General features: G+C 46.0%; 1 protein-coding gene across 3 annotated transcripts in view; it reads left to right on the top strand.

The window, feature by feature from the left end:
• LOC110515455 (protein jagged-1b) overlaps nucleotides 1-23,377 on the top strand; it is a 119,113-nt gene that overhangs the window by 79,284 nt on the left and 16,452 nt on the right. For all 3 annotated transcript variants that reach the window (XM_036956440.1, XM_036956438.1, XM_036956439.1), the window contains exons 21-24: nucleotides 2,674-2,787; nucleotides 15,944-16,053; nucleotides 18,400-18,657; nucleotides 21,169-21,300. In XM_036956440.1, coding sequence (XP_036812335.1) covers nucleotides 2,674-2,787; nucleotides 15,944-16,053; nucleotides 18,400-18,657; nucleotides 21,169-21,300 — 614 coding nt within the window. The remainder of the gene's footprint in view (nucleotides 1-2,673; nucleotides 2,788-15,943; nucleotides 16,054-18,399; nucleotides 18,658-21,168; nucleotides 21,301-23,377) is intronic.

Consider the following 23,377-nt stretch of genomic DNA (forward strand, 5'->3'; position numbering starts at 1 on the left):
TTAAACGGCCAGGTCTCCCTCTGCCGGTGATTAAACGGTCAGGTCTCCCTCTGCCGGGTCTCCCTCTGCCGGTGATTAAACGGCCAGGTCTCCCTCTGCCGGTGATTAAACGGCCAGGTCTCCCTCTGCCGGGTCTCCCTCTGCCGGTGATTAAACGGCCAGGTCTCCCTCTGCCGGTGATTAAACGGCCAGGTCTCCCTCTGCCGGTGATTAAACGGCCAGGTCTCCCTCTGCCGGTGATTAAACGGCCAGGTCTCCCTCTGCCGGGTCTCCCTCTGCCGGTGATTAAACGGCCAGGTCTCCCTCTGCCGGTGATTAAACGGCCAGGTCTCCCTCTGCCGGTGATTAAACGGTCAGGTCTCCCTCTGCCGGGTCTCCCTCTGCCGGTGATTAAACGGCCAGGTCTCCCTCTGCCGGTGATTAAACGGCCAGGTCTCCCTCTGCCGGCCAGGTCTCCCTCTGCCGGTGATTAAACGGCCAGGTCTCCCTCTGCCGGTGATTAAACGGCCAGGTCTCCCTCTGCCGGTGATTAAACGGCCAGGTCTCCCTCTGCCGGTGATTAAACGGCCAGGTCTCCCTCTGCCGGGTCTCCCTCTGCCGGTGATTAAACAGCCAGGTCTCCCTCTGCCGGTGATTAAACGGCCAGGTCTCCCTCTGCCGGTGATTAAACGGCCAGGTCTCCCTCTGCCGGTGATTAAACGGCCAGGTCTCCCTCTGCCGGTGATTAAACGGCCAGGTCTCCCTCTGCCGGTGATTAAACGGCCAGGTCTCCCTCTGCCGGTGATTAAACGGCCAGGTCTCCCTCTGCCGGTGATTAAACGGCCAGGTCTCCCTCTGCCGGTGATTAAACGGCCAGGTCTCCCTCTGCCGGTGATTAAACGGCCAGGTCTCCCTCTGCCGGTGATTAAACGGCCAGGTCTCCCTCTGCCGGTGATTAAACGGCCAGGTCTCCCTCTGCCGGTGATTAAACGGCCAGGTCTCCCTCTGCCGGTGATTAAACGGCCAGGTCTCCCTCTGCCGGTGATTAAACGGCCAGGTCTCCCTCTGCCGGTGATTAAACGGCCAGGTCTCCCTCTGCCGGTGATTAAACGGCCAGGTCTCCCTCTGCCGGTGATTAAACGGCCAGGTCTCCCTCTGCCGGTGATTAAACGGCCAGGTCTCCCTCTGCCGGTGATTAAACGGCCAGGTCTCCCTCTGCCGGTGATTAAACGGCCAGGTCTCCCTCTGCCGGTGATTAAACGGCCAGGTCTCCCTCTGCCGGTGATTAAACGGCCAGGTCTCCCTCTGCCGGTGATTAAACGGCCAGGTCTCCCTCTGCCGGTGATTAAACGGCCAGGTCTCCCTCTGCCGGTGATTATATGGCCAGGTCTCCCTCTGCCGGTGATTAAACGGTCAGGTCTCTCCTCTGCCGGTGATTAAACGGCCAGGTCTCCCTCTGCCGGTGATTAAACGGCCAGGTCTCCCTCTGCCGGTGATTAAACGGCCAGGTCTCCCTCTGCCGGTGATTAAACGGCCAGGTCTCCCTCTGCCGGTGATTAAACGGCCAGGTCTCCCTCTGCCGGTGATTAAATGGCCAGGTCTCCCTCTGCCGGTGATTAAACGGCCAGGTCTCCCTCTGCCGGTGATTATATGGCCAGGTCTCCCTCTGCCGGTGATTAAACGGTCAGGTCTCTCCTCTGCCGGTGATTAAACGGCCAGGTCTCCCTCTGCCGGTGATTAAACGGCCAGGTCTCCCTCTGCCGGTGATTAAACGGCCAGGTTTCTCCTCTGCCGGTGATTAAACGGCCAGGTCTCCCTCTGCCGGTGATTAAACGGCCAGGTCTCCCTCTGCCGGTGATTAAACGGCCAGGTCTCCCTCTGCCGGTGATTAAACGGCCAGGTCTCCCTCTGCCGGTGATTAAACTCTGGCGCTCTGACCTGCTCTGAGGCTCTGGGGTGCTCTGAGGATCTGGGGCGCTCTGAGGATCTGAGGCGCTCTGAGGATCTGGGGCGCTCTGAGGATCTGGGGCGCTCGGAGGCTCTGGGGCGCTCTGAGGCTCTGGGGCGCTCTGAGGCTCTGGGGACGCTCTGAGGATCTGGGGCGCTCTGAGGTTCTGGGGCGCTCTGAGGCTCTGGGGGCGCTCTGAGGCTCTGGGGGCGCTCTGAGGATCTGGTGCGCTCTGAGGATCTGGGGGCGCTCTGAGGTTCTGGGGCGCTCTGAGGTTCTGGGGCGCTCTGAGGCTCTGGGGGCGCTCTGAGGCTCTGGGGGCGCTCTGAGGATCTGGTGCGCTCTGAGGCTCTGGGGGCGCTCTGAGGCTCTGGGGGCGCTCTGAGGCTCTGGGGCGCTCTGAGGCTCTGCAGCACCGGCCTGAGGCGTCACTACAGTCCCTGGTTCGAATCCAACCTGTATCACATCCTGCCGTGAATGGGAATCCCATAGGGCGACGCACAATTGGCACAGCGTCTTCCAGGTTTAGCCGGGGTAGGCCGTCGTTGTGAAATAAGAATTTGTTCTTAACTGACATGCCTAGCTAAATAAAGGTTAAAAAAACGTGTTGCAGAGACTGTTGAGAATTTGATGATCAGTCCAAAAAATCTAAATTCAAGAGTATCGTTAAAGGCTTAATGTCAAACGTAATTGGATCGTTCCTGACTGCTATAATATGTGTGTGTGTGTGTGTGTGTGTGTGTCAGATATCAACGAATGCCAGTCCTCGCCGTGTGTGTTTGGTGCTACCTGTGTTGATGAAATCAATGGCTTCCACTGCCTGTGTCCCCAAGACCGATCAGGACCACGTTGTCAGGACGGTAAGGATCTCTGAAAACACGAGCTCACGATCTCTCTGTCACAGGATCTCTGAAAACACGAGCTCACGATCTCTCTGTCATATGATCTCTGAAAACACGATCTCACGATCTCTCTGTCATAGGATCTCTGAAAACACGAGCTCACGATCTCTATGTCACAGGATCTCTGAAAACACGATCTCACGATCTCTCTGTCATAGGATCTCTGAAAACACGATCTCTCTCTGTCATATGATCTCTGAAAACACGATCTCTCTCTGTCATATGATCTCTGAAAACACTATCTCTCTCTGTCATATGATCTCTGAAAACACTATCTCTCTGTCATATGATCTCTGAAAACACGATCTCTCTCTGTCATATGATCTCTGAAAACACTATCTCTCTGTCATATGATCTCTGAAAACACTATCTCTCTCTGTCATATGATCTCTGAAAACACGATCTCTCTCTGTCATATGATCTCTGAAAACACTATCTCTCTGTCATATGATCTCTGAAAACACTATCTCTCTCTGTCATATGATCTCTGAAAACACGATCTCTCTCTGTCATATGATCTCTGAAAACACGATCTCTCTCTGTCATATGATCTCTGAAAACACTATCTCTCTCTGTCATATGATCTCTGAAAACACGATCTCTCTCTGTCATATGATCTCTGAAAACACTATCTCTCTGTCATATGATCTCTGAAAACACTATCTCTCTCTGTCATATGATCTCTGAAAACACGATCTCTCTCTGTCATATGATCTCTGAAAACACGATCTCTCTGTCATATGATCTCTGAAAACACTATCTCTCTCTGTCATATGATCTCTGAAAACACGATCTCTCTCTGTCATATGATCTCTGAAAACACGATCTCTCTGTCATATGATCTCTGAAAACACTATCTCTCTGTCATATGATCTCTGAAAACACTATCTCTCTCTGTCATATGATCTCTGAAAACACGATCTCTCTGTCATATGATCTCTGAAAACACGATCTCTCTCTGTCATATGATCTCTGAAAACACGATCTCTCTCTGTCATATGATCTCTGAAAACACTATCTCTCTCTGTCATATGATCTCTGAAAACACTATCTCTCTCTGTCATATGATCTCTGAAAACACTATCTCTCTGTCATATGATCTCTGAAAACACTATCTCTCTCTGTCATATGATCTCTGAAAACACGATCTCTCTCTGTCATATGATCTCTGAAAACACTATCTCTCTCTGTCATATGATCTCTGAAAACACTATCTCTCTCTGTCATATGATCTCTGAAAACACTATCTCTCTGTCATATGATCTCTGAAAACACTATCTCTCTCTGTCATATGATCTCTGAAAACACTATCTCTCTCTGTCATATGATCTCTGAAAACACTATCTCTCTGTCATATGATCTCTGAAAACACTATCTCTCTCTGTCATATGATCTCTGAAAACACTATCTCTCTGTCATATGATCTCTGAAAACATGATCTCTCTGTCATATGATCTCTGAAAACACGATCTCTCTCTGTCATATGATCTCTGAAAACACTATCTCTCTCTGTCATATGATCTCTGAAAACACGATCTCTCTGTCATATGATCTCTGAAAACACGATCTCTCTCTGTCATATGATCTCTGAAAACACGATCTCTCTGTCATATGATCTCTGAAAACACGATCTCTCTCTGTCATATGATCTCTGAAAACACGATCTCTCTGTCATATGATCTCTGAAAACACGATCTCTCTGTCATATGATCTCTGAAAACACGATCTCTCTGTCATATGATCTCTGAGAACACGATCTCTCTGTCATATGATCTCTGAAAACACGATCTCTCTGTCATATGATCTCTGAAAACACGATCTCTCTGTCATATGATCTCTGAAAACACGATCTCTCTGTCATATGATCTCTGAGAACACGATCTCTCTCTGTCATAGGATCTCTGAGAACACTATCTCTCTGTCATATGATCTCTGAAAACACGATCTCTCTCTGTCATATGATCTCTGAAAACACGATCTCTCTGTCATATGATCTCTGAAAACACGATCTCTCTCTGTCATATGATCTCTGAAAACACTATCTCTCTCTGTCATATGATCTCTGAAAACACTATCTCTCTCTGTCATATGATCTCTGAAAACACGATCTCTCTCTGTCATATGATCTCTGAAAACACTATCTCTCTCTGTCATATGATCTCTGAAAATACGATCTCTCTGTCATATGATCTCTGAAAATACGATCTCTCTGTCATATGATCTCTGAAAATACGATCTCTCTGTCATATGATCTCTGAAAATACGATCTCTCTCTGTCATATGATCTCTGAAAATACGATCTCTCTCTGTCATAGGATCTCTGAAAATACGATCTCTCTCTGTCATAGGATCTCTGAAAATACGATCTCTCTGTCATAGGATCTCTGAAAATACGATCTCTCTCTGTCATAGGATCTCTGAAAACACGATCTCTCTCTGTCATAGGATCTCTGAAAACACGATCTCTCTCTGTCATATGATCTCTGAAAACACGATCTCTCTGTCATATGATCTCTGAAAACACTATCTCTCTGTCATATGATCTCTGAAAACACGATCTCTCTGTCATATGATCTCTGAAAACACTATCTCTCTGTCATATGATCTCTGAAAACACGATCTCTCTGTCATATGATCTCTGAAAACACTATCTCTCTGTCATATGATCTCTGAAAACACGATCTCTCTGTCATATGATCTCTGAAAACACTATCTCTCTGTCATATGATCTCTGAAAACACGATCTCTCTGTCATATGATCTCTGAAAACACTATCTCTCTCTGTCATATGATCTCTGAAAACACGATCTCTCTGTCATATGATCTCTGAAAACACGATCTCTCTCTGTCATATGATCTCTGAAAACACGATCTCTCTCTGTCATATGATCTCTGAAAATACGATCTCTCTGTCATATGATCTCTGAAAATACGATCTCTCTGTCATATGATCTCTGAAAATACGATCTCTCTGTCATATGATCTCTGAAAATACGATCTCTCTCTGTCATATGATCTCTGAAAATACGATCTCTCTCTGTCATAGGATCTCTGAAAATACGATCTCTCTCTGTCATAGGATCTCTGAAAATACGATCTCTCTGTCATAGGATCTCTGAAAATACGATCTCTCTCTGTCATAGGATCTCTGAAAACACGATCTCTCTCTGTCATAGGATCTCTGAAAACACGATCTCTCTCTGTCATATGATCTCTGAAAACACGATCTCTCTGTCATATGATCTCTGAAAACACTATCTCTCTGTCATATGATCTCTGAAAACACGATCTCTCTGTCATATGATCTCTGAAAACACTATCTCTCTGTCATATGATCTCTGAAAACACGATCTCTCTGTCATATGATCTCTGAAAACACTATCTCTCTGTCATATGATCTCTGAAAACACGATCTCTCTGTCATATGATCTCTGAAAACACTATCTCTCTGTCATATGATCTCTGAAAACACGATCTCTCTGTCATATGATCTCTGAAAACACTATCTCTCTCTGTCATATGATCTCTGAAAACACTATCTCTCTGTCATATGATCTCTGAAAACACGATCTCTCTGTCATATGATCTCTGAAAACACTATCTCTCTGTCATATGATCTCTGAAAACACGATCTCTCTCTGTCATATGATCTCTGAAAACACGATCTCTCTCTGTCATATGATCTCTGAAAACACTATCTCTCTGTCATATGATCTCTGAAAACACGATCTCTCTCTGTCATATGATCTCTGAAAACACTATCTCTCTGTCATATGATCTCTGAAAACACGATCTCTCTCTGTCATATGATCTCTGAAAACACGATCTCTCTCTGTCATATGATCTCTGAAAACACGATTTCTCTGTCATATGATCTCTGAAAACACGATCTCTCTGTCATATGATCTCTGAAAACACTATCTCTCTGTCATATGATCTCTGAAAACACGATCTCTCTCTGTCATATGATCTCTGAAAACACTATCTCTCTCTGTCATATGATCTCTGAAAACACGATCTCTCTCTGTCATATGATCTCTGAAAACACGATCTCTCTCTGTCATATGATCTCTGAAAACACGATCTCTCTCTGTCATATGATCTCTGAAAACACGATCTCTCTCTGTCATATGATCTCTGAAAACACGATCTCTCTGTCATATGATCTCTGAAAACACGATCTCTCTCTGTCATATGATCTCTGAAAACACGATCTCTCTCTGTCATATGATCTCTGAAAACACGATCTCTCTCTGTCATATGATCTCTGAAAACACGATCTCTCTCTGTCATATGATCTCTGAAAACACGATCTCTCTCTGTCATATGATCTCTGAAAACACGATCTCTCTCTGTCATATGATCTCTGAAAACACGATCTCTCTCTGTCATATGATCTCTGAAAACACGATCTCTCTCTGTCATATGATCTCTGAAAACACGATCTCTCTGTCATATGATCTCTGAAAACACGATCTCTCTCTGTCATATGATCTCTGAAAACACGATCTCTCTCTGTCATATGATCTCTGAAAACACGATCTCTCTCTGTCATATGATCTCTGAAAACACGATCTCTCTCTGTCATAGGATCTCTGAAAACACGATCTCTCTGTCATATGATCTCTGAAAACACGATCTCTCTCTGTCATATGATCTCTGAAAACACGATCTCTCTGTCATATGATCTCTGAAAACACGATCTCTCTCTGTCATATGATCTCTGAAAACACTATCTCTCTGTCATAGGATCTCTGAAAACACTATCTCTCTGTCATATGATATTATTTTACTGGTATAATATTTTTTTATTTCTCTACAACAACAAAGAAAATCACTTTTGCTCTACTCTCTTGACCAATCAGAATGCTCCAAAATGCCACAACAGCAGACTGATATTTGGCTAACCGTAGGATAGGCTAACAGCAGACGGTGGGTGTACTGTTGTTTTCAGGGTGCTATTCTGGTACCTTTTGGCTAACCGTAGGCTAACAGCAGACGGTGTACCGTTGTTTTCAGGGTGCTATTCCGGTACCTTTTGGCTAACCGTAGGCTAGGCTAACAGCAGACGGTGTACCGTTGTTTTCAGGGTGCTATTCTGGTACCTTTTGGCTAACCGTAGTCTAGGCTAACAGCAGACAGTGAAAGAGAAGTCTGATGTTTGCCATCATTATTCTGTAGAACTGATTCTGTTTCCAAACTGTGGGTTTTGCATTGATCTGTGTCTGGTCTTGTTCTCCATTGGTGCCTGTTTTATAATGGCTATTTGAAGTTTGGAAAATAGTGTTGTCAGGGCTCAGCGGAGGGATAAAACACAACCCATAGCCAGGCCTGGAGGAAGGAGGTACACAACCCATAGCCAGGTGGCAGGAGGTACACAACCCATAGCCAGGCCTGGAGGAAGGAGGTACACAACCCAAAGCCAGGTGGCAGGAGGTACACAACCCATAGCCAGGTGGTACACAACCCATAGCCAGGCCTGGAGGAAGGAGGTACACAACCCATAGCCAGGCCTGGAGGAAGGAGGTACACAACCCATAGCCAGGTGGCAGGAGTAACACAACCCATAGCCAGGCCTGGTGACAGGAGGTACACAACCCATAGCCAGGAGGTACACAACCCATAGCCAGGCCTGGAGTCAGGAGAAACACAACCCATAGCCAGGCCTGGAGGCAGGAGAAACACAACCCATAGCCAGGTGGCAGGAGGTACACAACCCATAGCCAGGAGGCAGGAGGTACACAACCCATAGCCAGGAGGCAGGCGGTACACAACCCAAAACCAGGCCTGGAGGCAGGAGTAACACAACCCATAGCCAGGTGACAGGAGTAACACAACCCATAGCCAGGCCTGGAGGCAGGAGTAACACAACCTATAGCCAGGTGGCAGGAGTAACACAACCCATAGCCAGGCCTGGAGGCAGGAGTAACACAACCCATAGCCAGGAGGTACACAACCCATAGCCAGGTGGCAGGAGTAACACAACACATAGCCAGGCCTGGTGACAGGAGTAACACAACCCATAGCCAGGAGGTACACAACCCATAGCCAGGTGGCAGGAGGTACACAACCCATAGCCAGGCCTGGTGACAGGAGGTACACAACCCATAGCCAGGTGGCAGGAGGTACACAACCCATAGCCAGGCCTGGTGACAGGAGGTACACAACCCATAGCCTGGTGGCAGGAGGTACACAACCCATAGCCAGGTGGCAGGAGGTACACAACCCATAGCCAGGTGGCAGGAGTAACACAACCCATAGCCAGGTGACAGGAGTAACACAACCCATAGCCAGGCCTGGAGGCAGGAGGTACACAACCCATAGCCAGGTGGCAGGAGGTACACAACCCATAGCCTGGTGGCAGGAGGTACACAACCCATAGCCAGGTGGCAGGAGGTACACAACCCATAGCCAGGTGGCAGGAGGTACACAACCCATAGCCAGGTGGCACGAGTAACACAACCCATAGCCAGGCTTGGTGGCAGGAGTAACACAACCCATAGCCAGGCCTGGAGGCAGGAGGTACACAACCCATAGCCAGGTGGCAGGAGGTACACAACCCATAGCCAGGTGGCACGAGGTACACAACCCATAGCCAGGCCTGGTGACAGGAGTAACACAACCCATAGCCAGGTGACAGGAGGTACACAACCCATAGCCAGGCCTGGTGACAGGAGTAACACAACCCATAGCCAGGTGGCAGGAGGTACACAACCCATAGCTAGGTGGCAGGAGTTACACAACCCATAGCCAGGCCTGGTGGCAGGAGTAACTCGGCAAGGGGGCATCAGAAATTATTAAGGGGGCGTCAGAAATGATTTAGGGGGCGTCAGAAATGATTTAGGGGGCGTCAGAAATGATTTAGGGGGCGTCAGAAATGATTTAGGGGGCGTCAGAAATGATTTAGGGGGCGTCAGAAATGATTTAGGGAGCGTCAGAAATGATTTAGGGGGCGTCAGAAATGATTAAGGGAGCGTCAGAAATGATTTAGGGGGCGTCAGAAATGATTTAGGGGGCGTCAGAAATGATTTAGGGAGCGTCAGAAATGATTTAGGGAGCGTCAGAAATGATTTAGGGGGCGTCAGAAATGATTTAGGGGGCGTCAGAAATGATTTAGGGGGCGTCAGAAATGATTTAGGGGGCGTCAGAAATGATTTAGGGGGCGTCAGAAATGATTTAGGGGGCGTCAGAAATGATTTAGGGGCGTCAGAAATGATTTAGGGGGCGTCAGAAATGATTTAGGGGGCGTCAGAAATGATTAAGGGGGCGTCAGAAATGATTTAGGGGGCGTCAGAAATGATTTAGGGGGCGTCAGAAATGATTTAGGGGGCGTCAGAAATGATTTAGGGGGCGTCAGAAATGATTTAGGGGGCGTCAGAAATCATTAAGGGAGCGTCAGAAATGATTTAGGGAGCGTCAGAAATGATTTAGGGGGCGTCAGAAATGATTTAGGGGGCGTCAGAAATCATTAAGGGAGCGTCAGAAATGATTTAGGGAGCGTCAGAAATGATTTAGGGAGCGTCAGAAATGATTTAGGGAGCGTCAGAAATGATTTAGGGAGCGTCAGAAATGATTTAGGGAGCGTCAGAAATGATTAAGGGGGCGTCAGAAATGATTAAGGGGGCGTCAGAAATGATTAAGGGGGCGTCAGAAATGATTTAGGGGGCGTCAGAAATCATTAAGGGAGCGTCAGAAATGATTAAGGGAGCGTCAGAAATGATTAAGGGGGCGTCAGAAATGATTAAGGGGGCGTCAGAAATGATTAAAGGGGGCGTCAGAAATGATTAAGGGGGCGTCAGAAATGATTAAGGGGGCGTCAGAAATGATTAAGGGGCGTCAGAAATGATTTAGGGGGCGTCAGAAATGATTTAGGGAGCGTCAGAAATGATTTAGGGGGCGTCAGAAATGATTTAGGGGGCGTCAGAAATGATTTAGGGGGCGTCAGAAATGATTTAGGGGGCGTCAGAAATGATTTAGGGGGCGTCAGAAATGATTTAGGGGGCGTCAGAAATGATTTAGGGGGCGTCAGAAATGATTTAGGGGGCGTCAGAAATGATTAAGGGGGCGTCAGAAATGATTTAGGGGGCGTCAGAAATGATTTAGGGGGCGTCAGAAATGATTTAGGGGGCGTCAGAAATGATTTAGGGGGCGTCAGAAATGATTAAGGGGGCACAACTATTTTAGCTTGCTGATAATACAGGATGGATAATAATCCATTCCACACAATGTATTCACAGCCACGCCCGGCTGTCTCAAGATTACAGGCTACTGCACCGCTTTACAAACATGGACAAATCATAACCATCTCGAGAAATGACATGTTATGACAACACTACACAGCTACATGCACAATACCCGTCAATGCAGTGCAGAATATATGCTAATTCCCGTAATATCAGCTGTTTGGTTGGTGCTGAAATGTCTCCCAGTACAGCTTCCAGAGTGCTGAAAAGCCGTCTCTTCCCTCTCATTATCCTCTTCTTGCTGGCCCATTGTTTCCACCACATATTCTTTCAGATTACTACTCACTACTCTTTGCCGTTTGCTTGGAGAGGGGGTGTCCGTGTGCTTGTATTTCTCCCGTAACTCATCAAACTCACTGTCAGCTCACAGTTTTTCCACGCAATTGTGGGCACTCGGATACCTCCAATGTCACCAGGCTGCAAGATGGTTTCGCAGTTGCCTTTGCTGCTGGGCTCAGTGGCTTTGGCCTCGATGATAGCGTCGGCTCAGCGGCATTGGCCTCGATGATAGCGTCGGCTCAGCGTCCTAGGCCTCGATGATGGCGTCGGCTCAGCGGCATTGGCCTCGATGATAGCGTAGGCTCAGCGTCCTAGGCCTCGATGATGGCGTTGGCTCAGCGGCATTGGCCTCGATGATAGCGTCGGCTCAGCGTCCTAGGCCTCGATGATAGCGTCGGCTCAGCGGCATTGGCCTCTGTGGCAGGCTTCTCCCCCTCCTCCCTGCGTTGATCCGATGCTGTCGTTGTGTTCTGGCGAAACCACTTACTAATATCCATCATGGTATCAGCTACCTACTTAACTGTTACCGTTTAGCTGCTCTGTGAAATGTAAACCACTTACTAATATCCATCATGGTATCAGCTACCTACTTAACTGTTACCATTTAGCTGCTCTGTGAAATGTAAACCACTTACTAATATCCATCATGGTATCAGCTACCTACTTAACTGTTACCGTTTAGCTGCTCTGTGAAATGTAAACCACTTACTAATATCCATCATGGTATCCGCTACCTACTTAACTGTTACCATTTAGCTGCTCTGTGAAATGTAAACCACTTACTAATATCCATCATGGTATCCGCTACCTACTTAACTGTTACCATTTAGCTGCTCTGTGAAATGTAAACCACTTACTAATATCCATCATGGTATCCGCTACCTACTTAACTGTTACCATTTAGCTGCTCTGTGAAACGTATTTTTTCCCATGGTACGTAACTTTGAAAGTAAAGCCCTTCTACTGTGAAGACCAATCAAAATACAAATTTTTCAACTGGTAAAATGTGTATGACGTACGTATAAGGATACAAACTAAAGGGGCATGATATTCCAACTAAAGGGGCAGAATATTCCAACTAAAGGGGCAGAATATTCCAACTAAAGGGGTAGAATATTCCAACTAAAGGTACAGAATATTCCAACTAAAGGGACAGAATATTCCAACTAAAGGGGTAGAATATTCCAACTAAAGGGGCAGAATATTCCAACTAAAGGGACAGAATATTCCAACTAAAGGGGTAGAATATTCCAACTAAAGGGGTAGAATATTCCAACTAAAGGGGCAGAATATTCCAACTAAAGGGGTAGAATATTCCAACTAAAGGGGCAGAATATTCCAACTAAAGTGGCAGAATATTCCAACTAAAGGGGCAGAATATTCCAACTAAAGGGGCAGAATATTCCAACTAAAGTGGCAGAATATTCCAACTAAAGGGACAGAATATTCCAACTAAAGGGGTAGAATATTCCAACTAAAGGGGCAGAATATTCCAACTAAAGGGGCAGAATATTCCAACTAAAGGGGTAGAATATTCCAACTAAAGGGGCAGAATATTCCAACTAAAGGGGTAGAATATTCCAACTAAAGGGGTAGAATATTCCAACTAAAGGGGCAGAATATTCCAACTAAAGGGGCAGAATATTCCAACTAAAGGGGCAGAATATTCCACCTAAAGGGGTAGAATATTCCAACTAAAGGGACAGAATATTCCAACTAAAGGGGTAGAATATTCCAACTAAAGGGACAGAATATTCCAACTAAAGGGGTAGAATATTCCAACTAAAGGGACAGAATATTCCAACTAAAGGGACAGAATATTCCAACTAAAGGGGTAGAATATTCCAACTAAAGGGACAGAATATTCCAACTAAAGGGGCAGAATATTCCACCTAAAGGGGTAGAATATTCCAACTAAAGGGACAGAATATTCCAACTAAAGGGGTAGAATATTCCAACTAAAGGGACAGAATATTCCAACTAAAGGGGTAGAATATTCCAACTAAAGGGACAGAATATTCCAACTAAAGGGGTAGAATATTCCAACTAAAGGGGCAGAATATTCCAACTAAAGGGGCAGAATATTCCAACTAAAGGGCAGAATATTGCAACTAAACTAGCAGCAGGAGGTCAACTACCTCTTTAGCAGCAGGAGGTCAACAACAGCAGCAGGAGGTCATCGCACCATAGGCTACAGAAACGCTATATTCTGAAGTTTGGTGTTTTATTCAATTAAGGGTTTCAAATGTCATGGTACAGGTAACTGCCAAAGTAAAGGAAACATAAGGTGTCTTAATATGGCTTTGGGCCACCATGAGCCAGAACAGCTTCAATGCATCTTGGCATAGATTCTGGAAGTGTTTCCATTATTTCGGCAGTTATATCCTTGTCTGTTACAATGTAACATCATGGACAATTTAATATAGACGAAGCGTTTTCATTGTTAAAATTGACCCAACAAAAGTTCTCAAATAATGAATATTGTCTCACAAGTGTTTGTCTCTGCTAACGTCCGTTCCGATATTCAATTAAATATGCCCATCCCTACTCTTTCAGTCTCTCTCTCTTTCTCTCTTTCAGTCTCTCTCTCTTTGTCTCTCTCTCTGCCTCTCTCTCTTTCAGTCTGTCTGTCTCTCTCTTTCAGTCTCTCTCTGTCTCTCTCTTTCAGTCTCTCTCTCTTTCAGTCTCTCTCTCTTTCAGTCTCTCTCTCTTTCAGTCTCTCTCTCTTTCAGTCTCTCTCTGTCTCTCTCTCTCTTTCAGTCTCTCTCTCTTTCAGTCTGTCTCTGTCTCTCTCTCTTTCAGTCTGTCTCTGTCTCTCTCTTTCAGTCTCTCTCTGTCTCTCTCTCTTTCAGTCTCTCTCTTTCAGTCTCTCTCTGTCTCTCTCTTTCAGTCTCTCTCTGTCTCTCTCTTTCAGTCTCTCTCTCTGTCTCTCTCTCTTTCAGTTTCTCTCTCTGTCTCTCTCTCTTTCAGTCTCTCTCTCTGTCTCTCTCTCTTTCAGTCTCTCTCTGTCTCTCTCTTTCAGTCTCTCTCTGTCTCTCTCTTTCAGTCTCTCTCTGTCTCTCTCTTTCAGTCTCTCTCTGTCTCTCTCTTTCAGTCTCTCTCTTTCAGTCTCTCTCTCTGTCTCTCTCTCTTTCAGTTTCTCTCTCTGTCTCTCTCTCTTTCAGTCTCTCTCTCTGTCTCTCTCTCTTTCAGTCTCTCTCTGTCTCTCTCTTTCAGTCTCTCTCTGTCTCTCTCTCTCTTTCAGTCTCTCTCTTTCAGTCTCTCTCTGTCTCTTTCAGTCTCTCTCTGTCTCTCTCTTTCAGTCTCTCTCTGTCTCTCTCTTTCAGTCTCTCTCTCTGTCTCTCTCTCTTTCAGTCTCTCTCTCTGTCTCTCTCTCTTTCAGTCTCTCTGTCTCTCTCTCTTTCAGTCTCTCTCTGTCTCTCTCTTTCAGTCTCTCACTGTCTCTCTCTTTCAGTCTCTCTCTCTTTCAGTCTCTCTCTCTCTGCCTCTCTCTCTTTCAGTCTCTCTGTCTCTCTCTCTGTCTCTCTCTGTCTCTCTCTCTTTCAGTCTGTCTCTGTCTCTCTCTCTCTCTTTCAGTCTCTCTCTGTGTCTCTCTCTCTTTCAGTCTCTCTCTGTCTCTCTCTTTCAGTCTCTCACTGTCTCTCTCTTTCAGTCTCTCTCTCTTTCAGTCTCTCTCTCTCTGCCTCTCTCTCTTTCAGTCTCTCTGTCTCTCTCTCTGTCTCTCTCTGTCTCTCTCTCTTTCAGTCTGTCTCTGTCTCTCTCTCTCTCTCTGTCTCTCTCTGTCTCTCTCTCTTTCAGTCTGTCTCTCTCTCTTTCAGTCTGTCTCTGTCTCTCTCTTTCAGTCTCTCTCTCTGTCTCTCTCTCTTTCAGTCTCTCTCTCTGTCTCTCTCTCTTTCAGTCTCTCTCTCTGCCTCTCTCTTTCAGTCTCTCTCTCTGCCTCTCTCTTTCAGTCTCTCTCTCTGTCTCTCTTTCAGTCTGTCTCTGTCTCTCTCTCTTTCAGTCTCTCTCTGTCTCTCTCTCTTTCAGTCTCTCTCTGTCTCTCTCTCTTTCAGTCTCTCTCTCTGCCTCTCTCTTTCAGTCTCTCGCTGTCTCTCTGTCTCTCTCTCTTTCAGTCTCTCTCTCTGCCTCTCTCTTTCAGTCTGTCTCTGTCTCTCTCTCTGTCTCTCTGTCTCTCTCTCTTTCAGTCTGTCTCTCTCTCTTTCAGTCTCTCTCTCTTTCAGTCTGTCTCTCTCTCTTTCAGTCTCTCTCTCTGTCTCTCTCTTTCAGTCTCTCTCTCTCTCTCTTTCAGTCTCTCTCTCTGCCTCTTTCAGTCTCTCTCTCTGCCTCTCTCTCTCTGTCCGTCTCTGTCTCTCTCTCTCTCTGTCTCTCTCTTTCAGTCTCTCTCTGCCTCTCTCTCTTTCAGTCTGTCTCTCTCTCTCTTTCAGTCACTCTCTCATGCTCTCACACTCACTCTCTCCCCCTTGGTGTGTCTCTCACACACACACACACACACACACACACACACACACACACACACACACACACACACACACACACACACACACACACAGTCAGTAGAGATGACATGTAAGTCTTGTGTATGTGTGTTCCAGTGACAGGGAGACCGTGCGCAGGGAACAGTCGTGTCACCCCTGATTTAGCCAAGTGGGATGAGGACTGCAACACATGCCAGTGCTTTAATGGGAAGGTTGTCTGTACTCGAGTACGTATCTAAACTCTTACCTTTACCTTGTTAACAAACTATAAACTCTTACCTTTACCTTGTTAACAAACTATAAACTCTTACCTTTACCTTGTTAACAAACTATAAACTCTTACCTTTACCTAAAGTTGAAGTTTACATACACTCAGGTTGGAGTCATTAAAATGTGTTTTTCAACCACTCCACAAATGTCTTGTTAACAAACTATAGTTTTGGCAATTCGATTAGGGCATCTACTTCGTGCATGACACAAGTAATTTTTCCAACAATTGTGTACAGACAGATTATTTCACTTATGATTCACTCTATCACAATTCCAATGGGTCAGAAGTTTACATACACTAAGTTGACTGTGCCTTTAAACAGCTTGGAAAATTCCAGAAAATTATGTCATGGCTTTAGAAGCTTCTGATAGGCTAATTGACATAACTTGAGTCAATTGGAGGTGTACCTGTGGATGTATTTCAAGGCCTACCTTCAAAATCAGTGGCTCTTTGCTTGACATCATGGGAAAATCAAAAGAAATCAGCCAAGACCTCAGAATAAAATTGTAGACCTCCACAAGTCTGGTTCATACTTGGGAGCAATTTCCAAATGCCTGAAGTTACCATGTTCATCTGTACAAACAATAGTACGCAAGTATAAACACCATGAGACCACGCAGCTGTCATACCGCTCAGGAAAGAGACGCGTTCTGTCTTCTAGAGATGAACGTACTTTGGTGTGAAAAGTGCAAATCAATCCCAGAACAACAACAAAGGACCTTGTGAAGATGCTGGAGGAAACAGGTACAAAAGTATCTATATCCACAGTAAAACAAGTCCTATATCGACATAACCTGAAAGGCCACTCAGCAAGGAAGAAGTCCTTGCTCCAAAACTGCCATTAAAAAGCCAGACTACGGTTTGCAACTGCACATGGGGACAAAGATCGTACTTTTTTGGAGAAATGTCATCTGGTCTGATGAAACAAAATCAGAACTGTTTGGCCATAATGACCATCGTTATAGTTGGAGGAAAAAGGGGGAGGGTTGCAAGCTGAAGAACACCATCCCAACTGTGAAGCACGGGGGTGGCAGCATCATGTTGTGGGGGTGCTTTGCTGCAGGAGGGACTGGTGCACTTCACAAAATAGATGGCATCATGAGGGAGGAAAATGATGTGGATATATTAAAGCAACATCTCAAGACATCAGTCAGGAAGTTAAAGCTTGGTCGCAAATGGGTCTTCCAAATGGGCAATGACCCCAAGCATATTTCCAAAGTTGTGGCAAAATGGCTTAAGGACAACAATGTCAAGGTATTGGAGTGGCCATCACAAAGCCCTAACCTCAATCCTATAGCAAATGTGTGGGCAGACCTGAAAAAGTGTGTGTGAGCAAGAAGGCCTACAAACCTGACTCAGTTACACCAGCTCTGTCAGGAGGAATGAGCCAAAATTCACCCAACTTATTGTGGGGAACTTACCCGAAACGTTTGACCCAAGTTAAACAATTTAAGGCAATGCTACCCAATACTAATTGAGTGTATGTAAATTTCTGACCCACTGGGAATGTGATGAAAGAAATAAAAGCTGAAATAAATCATGCTCTCTACTATTCTTCTGACATTTCACATTCTTAAAATAAGGTGGTGATCCTAACTGACCTAAAACAGGGATTTCTTATTAGGATTAAATGTCAGGAATTGTGAAAAACTCAGGTTAATTGTATTTGCCTAAGGTGTTATGTAAACTTCCGACTTCAACTGTAGATGTATCTTAGAGGGCTGCAAAACTCTGCTACCTTTCCCCAAAAAATTCCAGGTTTTCCAGAAGTCCTCATTAGAGTTCCCAGTTGGAGGATTCCTGGATTCAGGGGGGAATTATCAGGGAGGGAGCTGGCATTTGGATTCCTGGATTCAGGGAGGGAGCTGGGATTGGGATTCCTGGATTCAGGAGGAATTATCAGGGAGGGAGCTGGGATTGGGATTCCTGGATTCAGGGGGGAATTATCAGGGAGGGAGCTGGGATTGGGATTCCTGGATTCAGGAGGAATTATCAGGGAGGGAGCTGGGATTGGGAATCCTGGATTCAGGGGGGAATTATCAGGGAGGGAGCTGGGATTGGGATTCCTGGATTCAGGGGGAATTATCAGGGAGGGAGCTGGGATTGGGATTCCTGGATTCAGAGGGGAATTATCAGGGAGGGACCTGGGATTGGGAATCCTAGAAAACCTGGCAATGTTGGGAAAGTCACTGTAATTTTTTAACCCTGGTGTCTTGAATGTGTCTTTCCTGTATCTCACATTTAGATATTTTGGTTTTACAGACGTGATGTATTGATTGATTCTTTAATTGATTGATTTCAGATGTGGTGTGGTCTTAGGTCCTGCCGAGTCAGCGGGGGGGTTAAAGGCCACGGTAGCAGAGGAGGTGGGGTCGGGTGTCTGTCTGGTCAGAGCTGTGTACCAATCAGGGAGGAGCAGTGTTTCATCCGACCGTGTCTGGGTCAGGGGGAGTGCCACCCCTCCTCTCCACCGCCCAACAAATGCCACCCCAGCTCCGGTTACCACGACAACAGCTGTGCTAACGTAACACTTACGTTCACCAAAGAGACCATGCCCAGGGTGAGTCAGAGTAGAGAGATTAATTTCCCTCTTTTCTTCCCTTCCCTGCTACCCTTCTACTCAGCAGCTCAGACACTCTCTTGCCTAGGAAGCCAGAGATTGGGTTAAGGGCTATTGGGTCACTTTCCCTTTCCTCCTCCACCTTTCTGCTCTCAGCCCAGCCGTTCGGCTCTCAGCCCAGCCGTTCGGCTCTCAGTTTAGCCGTTAGGTCCCCCTCTCTCCTCATTCTCTGGTCCCCCTCTCTCCTCATCCTCTGGTCCCCCTCTCTCCTCATCCTCTGGTCCCCCTCTCTCCTCATCCTCTGGTCCCCCTCTCTCCCTCTCCTCTGGTCCCCTTCTCTCTTCATCCTCTGGTCCCCTTCTCTCTTCATCCTCTGGTCCCCCTCTCTCCTCATCCTCTGGTCCCCCTCGCTCCTCATCCGCTGGTCCCCCTCTCTCCTCATCCTCTCTGGTCCCCCTCTCTCCCCCTCCTCTCCAGGGTCTGAATCTTGTTTCTCATGGTCTGAGTCCTTTAGGTGCCTTTTGGCAAACTCCAAACAGGCTGTCATGTGCCTTTTACTGAGGAGTGGCTTCCGTCTGGCCACTCTACCATAAAGGCCTGATTGATGGAGTGCTGCAGAGATGGTTGTCCTTCTGGAAGGTTCTCCCATCTCCACAGAGGAACTTTAGAGCTCCGTCAGTGACAATCGGGTTCTTGGTCACCTCCCTGACCAAGGCCCTTCTCCCCTGATTGGTCAGTTTGGCTGGGAGGCCAGCTCTAGGAAGAGACTTGGTGGTTCCAAACTTCTTCCATTTAAGAATGATGGAGTTCACTGTGTTCTTGGGGACCTTTAATGCTGCAGAAATGTTTTGGTACCCTTCCCCAGATCTGTGCCTCGACACAATCCTGCCTCTGAGCTCTACGGACATTTCCTTCAACCTCATGGCTTGGTTTTTGCTCTGACATGCACTGTCAACTTTTGGACCTTATATAGACAGTTGTGAGCCTTACCAAATCATGTCCATGAATTTAACACAGGTTGACTCCAATCCAAAGTTAAATAAATATTAATATTGGTGATATTTACAATGTGGTTTGAATAGTTCTTCACTGGTTGACCTTTTCTTGTGGCAACAGGTCACAAATCTTGCTGCTGTGATGGCACACTGTGTTTTTTCTCCCTGTAGATATGGGAGATTATCAAGATTGGATTTGTTTTCGTATTCTTTGTGTATCTGTGTAATCTGAGGGAAATATGTGTCTCTAATATGGTCATACATTAGGCAGGAGGTTAGGAAGTGCAGCTCAGTTTCCACCTCATTTTGTGGACAGTGTGCACATAGCCTGTCTTCTCTTGAGAGCCATGTCTGCCTATGACGGCCTTTCTCAATAGCAAGGTTATGCTCACTGAGTCTGTACATAGTCAAAGCTTTCCTTACGTTTGGGTCAGTCACAGTGGTCAGGTATTCTGCCACTGTGGACTCTCTGTTTAGGGCCAAATAGCATTCTAGTTTGCTCAGTTTTTTTGTTGATTCTTTCTAATGTGTCAAGTAATTATCTTTTTGTTTTCTCATAATTTGATTGGGTCTAATTGTGCTGCTGTCCTGGGGCTCTGTGGGGTGTGTTTGTGAACAGAGCCCCAGAACCAGCTTGCTTAAGGGACTCTTCTCCAGGTCTTTTCTCTGTAGGTTATGGCTCTGTGGTGGAATGTGTGAGCATCGTTTCCTTTTAGGTGGTTGTAGAATTGAATATCTTTTTTTGTGGATTTTGTTAATTAGCGGGTATCGGCCTAATTCTGCTCTTTATGCATTATTTGGTGTTTTACATTGTACAAAGAGGATCTTTTTTCAGAATTCTGCTTGCAGAATCTTAATTTGGTGTTTGTCCAATTTGTGAATTCTTGGTTGGTGAGCGGACCTCACAACCATAAAGGGCAATGGGTTCTATTACTGATTCAAGTATTTGAGTTCTGATGTTTTAGCAGAGTGCTGATGTTAGTCTCACTCCGTCTCCCTCCCTCTCTCTCTAACCCTCTCTGTCTCTCTGTTTCTATAACCCTCTCTCTCTCTCTCTCTCTAACCTCTCTGTTTCCCTCTCGCTCTCTGTTTCTCTCTCGCTCTCTCTGTTTCTCGTTCTCTCTCTCACTCTCTCTGTTTCTCTAACCCTCTGTCTCTCTCTAACCCTCTCTGTCTCTCTGTTTCTATAACCCTCTCTGTCTCTCTCTAACCTCTCTGTTTCCCTCTCGCTCTCTGTTTCTCTCGCTCTCTCTGTTTCTCGTTCTCTCTCTCACTCTCTCTGTTTCTCTAACCCTCTCTGTCTCTCTCTAACCCTCTCTGTCTCTCTGTTTCTATAACCCTCTCTCTCTCTCTCTCTCTCTCTAACCTCTCTGTTTCCCTCTCTCTCTCTGTTTCTCTCTCGCTCTCTGTTTCTCTCTCGCTCTCTCTGTTTCTCGTTCTCTCTCTCACTCTCTCTTTTTCTCTAACTCTCTCTGTCTCACTCTCTCTCTCCCTCTCTCGCTGTCTCTCTATCCAGGGTCTGAGTATTGAGGCAGTGTGTAAGCAGCTGAGACAACTGTACGTGGTCAAGAATGTGTCCTCTGAGTATTCTGTTTCCATAACCTGTGACCCTTCAACCTCCGCCAGCAACGAGATCCATCTCAGCATCGTAAGTCACGTCCTGTCACGTGTGTGTACGTTTGTCAGGAGTTTGGATTCAAGTGGACTGTAAGGAAAATGGAAAATAATGTATGCAAAGCTGGCATGCTTAACCCTCCCTTATCCTCAATACATCTAGTCTACAGTACTGAGCTCCTGACTCTAAAACCCAGTCTATACTCCCTGTATATTCTCTCTGAGGCATGGGCAAGGTGGTGTGTTTTTCATGTGTCACATGCATAATAGTGTATATATATGTATGTATAATAGGGTAATAGTTACACATTAGCTGTTTTGGTGAACTTACTTTTGGTCAGGAGTGGTGCTCTGTTGTTTATTTTTATTTCACCTTTATTTAACCAGGTAGACCAGATCACCTTTATTTAACCAGGTAGACCAGATCACCTTTATTTAACCAGGTAGGCCAGATCACCTTTATTTAACCAGGTAGGCCAGATCACCTTTATTTAACCAGGTAGACCAGATCACCTTTATTTAACCAGGTAGGCCAGATCACCTTTATTTAACCAGGTAGATCAGATCACCTTTATTTAACCAGGTAGGCCAGATCACCTTTATTTAACCAGGTAGGCCAGATCACCTTTATTTAACCAGGTAGACCAGATCATCTTTATTTAACCAGGTAGGCCAGATCACCTTTATTTAACCAGGTAGGCCAGATCACCTTTATTTAACCAGGTAGACCAGATCACCTTTATTTAACCAGGTAGACCAGATCACCTTTATTTAACCAGGTAGGCCAGATCACCTTTATTTAACCAGGTAGGCCAGATCACCTTTATTTAACCAGGTAGGCCAGATCACCTTTATTTAACCAGGTAGGCCAGATCACCTTTATTTAACCAGGTAGGCCAGATCACCTTTATTTAACCAGGTAGACCAGATCACCTTTATTTAACCAGGTAGGCCAGATCACCTTTATTTAACCAGGTAGACCAGTTCACCTTTATTTAACCAGGTAGAGAGTCGGTCCGAGAATTGAACCCTGTGGCACCCCCATAGACTGCCAGAGGTCTGGACAACAGGCCCTCCGATCTGACACACTGAACTCTATCAGAGAAGTAGTTGGTGATTGACAGAGTCGAAAGCCTTGGCCAGGTCGATGAATACAGCTGCACAGTAATGTCTCTTATCGATGGCGGTTATGATATTGTTTAGGACCTTGAGCGTGGCCAAATTGCAACCATGACCAGCTCTGAAACCAGATTGCATAGCAGAGAAGGTACGGTGGGATTCGAAATGGTCGGTGATCTGTTTGGCTTTCGAAGACCTTGGAAAGGCAGGGTAGAATAGATATAGGTCTGTAGCAGTATGGGTATAGAGTGTCTCCCCCTTTGAAGAGGGGGATGACCGTGGCAGCTTTCCAATCTTTAGGAATCTCAGACGATACAAAAGAGAGGTTGAACAGACTGGTAATAGGGGTTGCAACAATGGCAGCGGATAATTTTAGGAAGAGAGGGTCCAGTTTGTCTAGCCACGCTGATTTATACGGGTCCAGATTCTGCAGCTCTTTCAGGACATCAGCTGTTTGGGTTTTGGTGAAGGAGAAGGGGGGGGGTTGGGCTTGGGCAAGTTGCTGCAGGGGGTGCTGAGATGTTGGCCGAGATAGGAGTAGCCAGGTGGAAAGTGTTTCCAGCCGTAGAGAAATGTTTATTGAAATTCTCGATTATCGTAGATTTATCGCTGGTGACAGTGTTTCCTAGCCTCAGTGCAGTGGGCAGCTGGGAGGAGGTGCTCTTATTCTCCATGGACTTTACAGTGTCCCAGAACTTTTTGGAATTAGTGCTGCAGGATGAACATTTCTGTTTGAAAAAGCTAGCCTTAGCTTTCCTAACTGACTGAGTATATTGGTTCCTGACTTCCCTGAAAAGTTGCATATCGCGTGGGTTATTCAAAGCTAGTGCAGAACATCACAGGATGTTTTTGTGCTGATCTAGGGCAGTCATGTGTAGCTCTGTCCAGCTCTGTGGAGCTCTGTTCAGCTCTGTGGAGCTATGTTCAGCTATGTGGAGTGATGTGGAGCTCTGTTCAGCTCTGTGGAGTAATGTGGAGTGATGTGGAGCTCT

The sequence above is a fragment of the Oncorhynchus mykiss genome, chromosome 20 (genome assembly GCF_013265735.2).
Source record: "Oncorhynchus mykiss isolate Arlee chromosome 20, USDA_OmykA_1.1, whole genome shotgun sequence".
Taxonomy (NCBI): domain Eukaryota; kingdom Metazoa; phylum Chordata; class Actinopteri; order Salmoniformes; family Salmonidae; genus Oncorhynchus; species Oncorhynchus mykiss.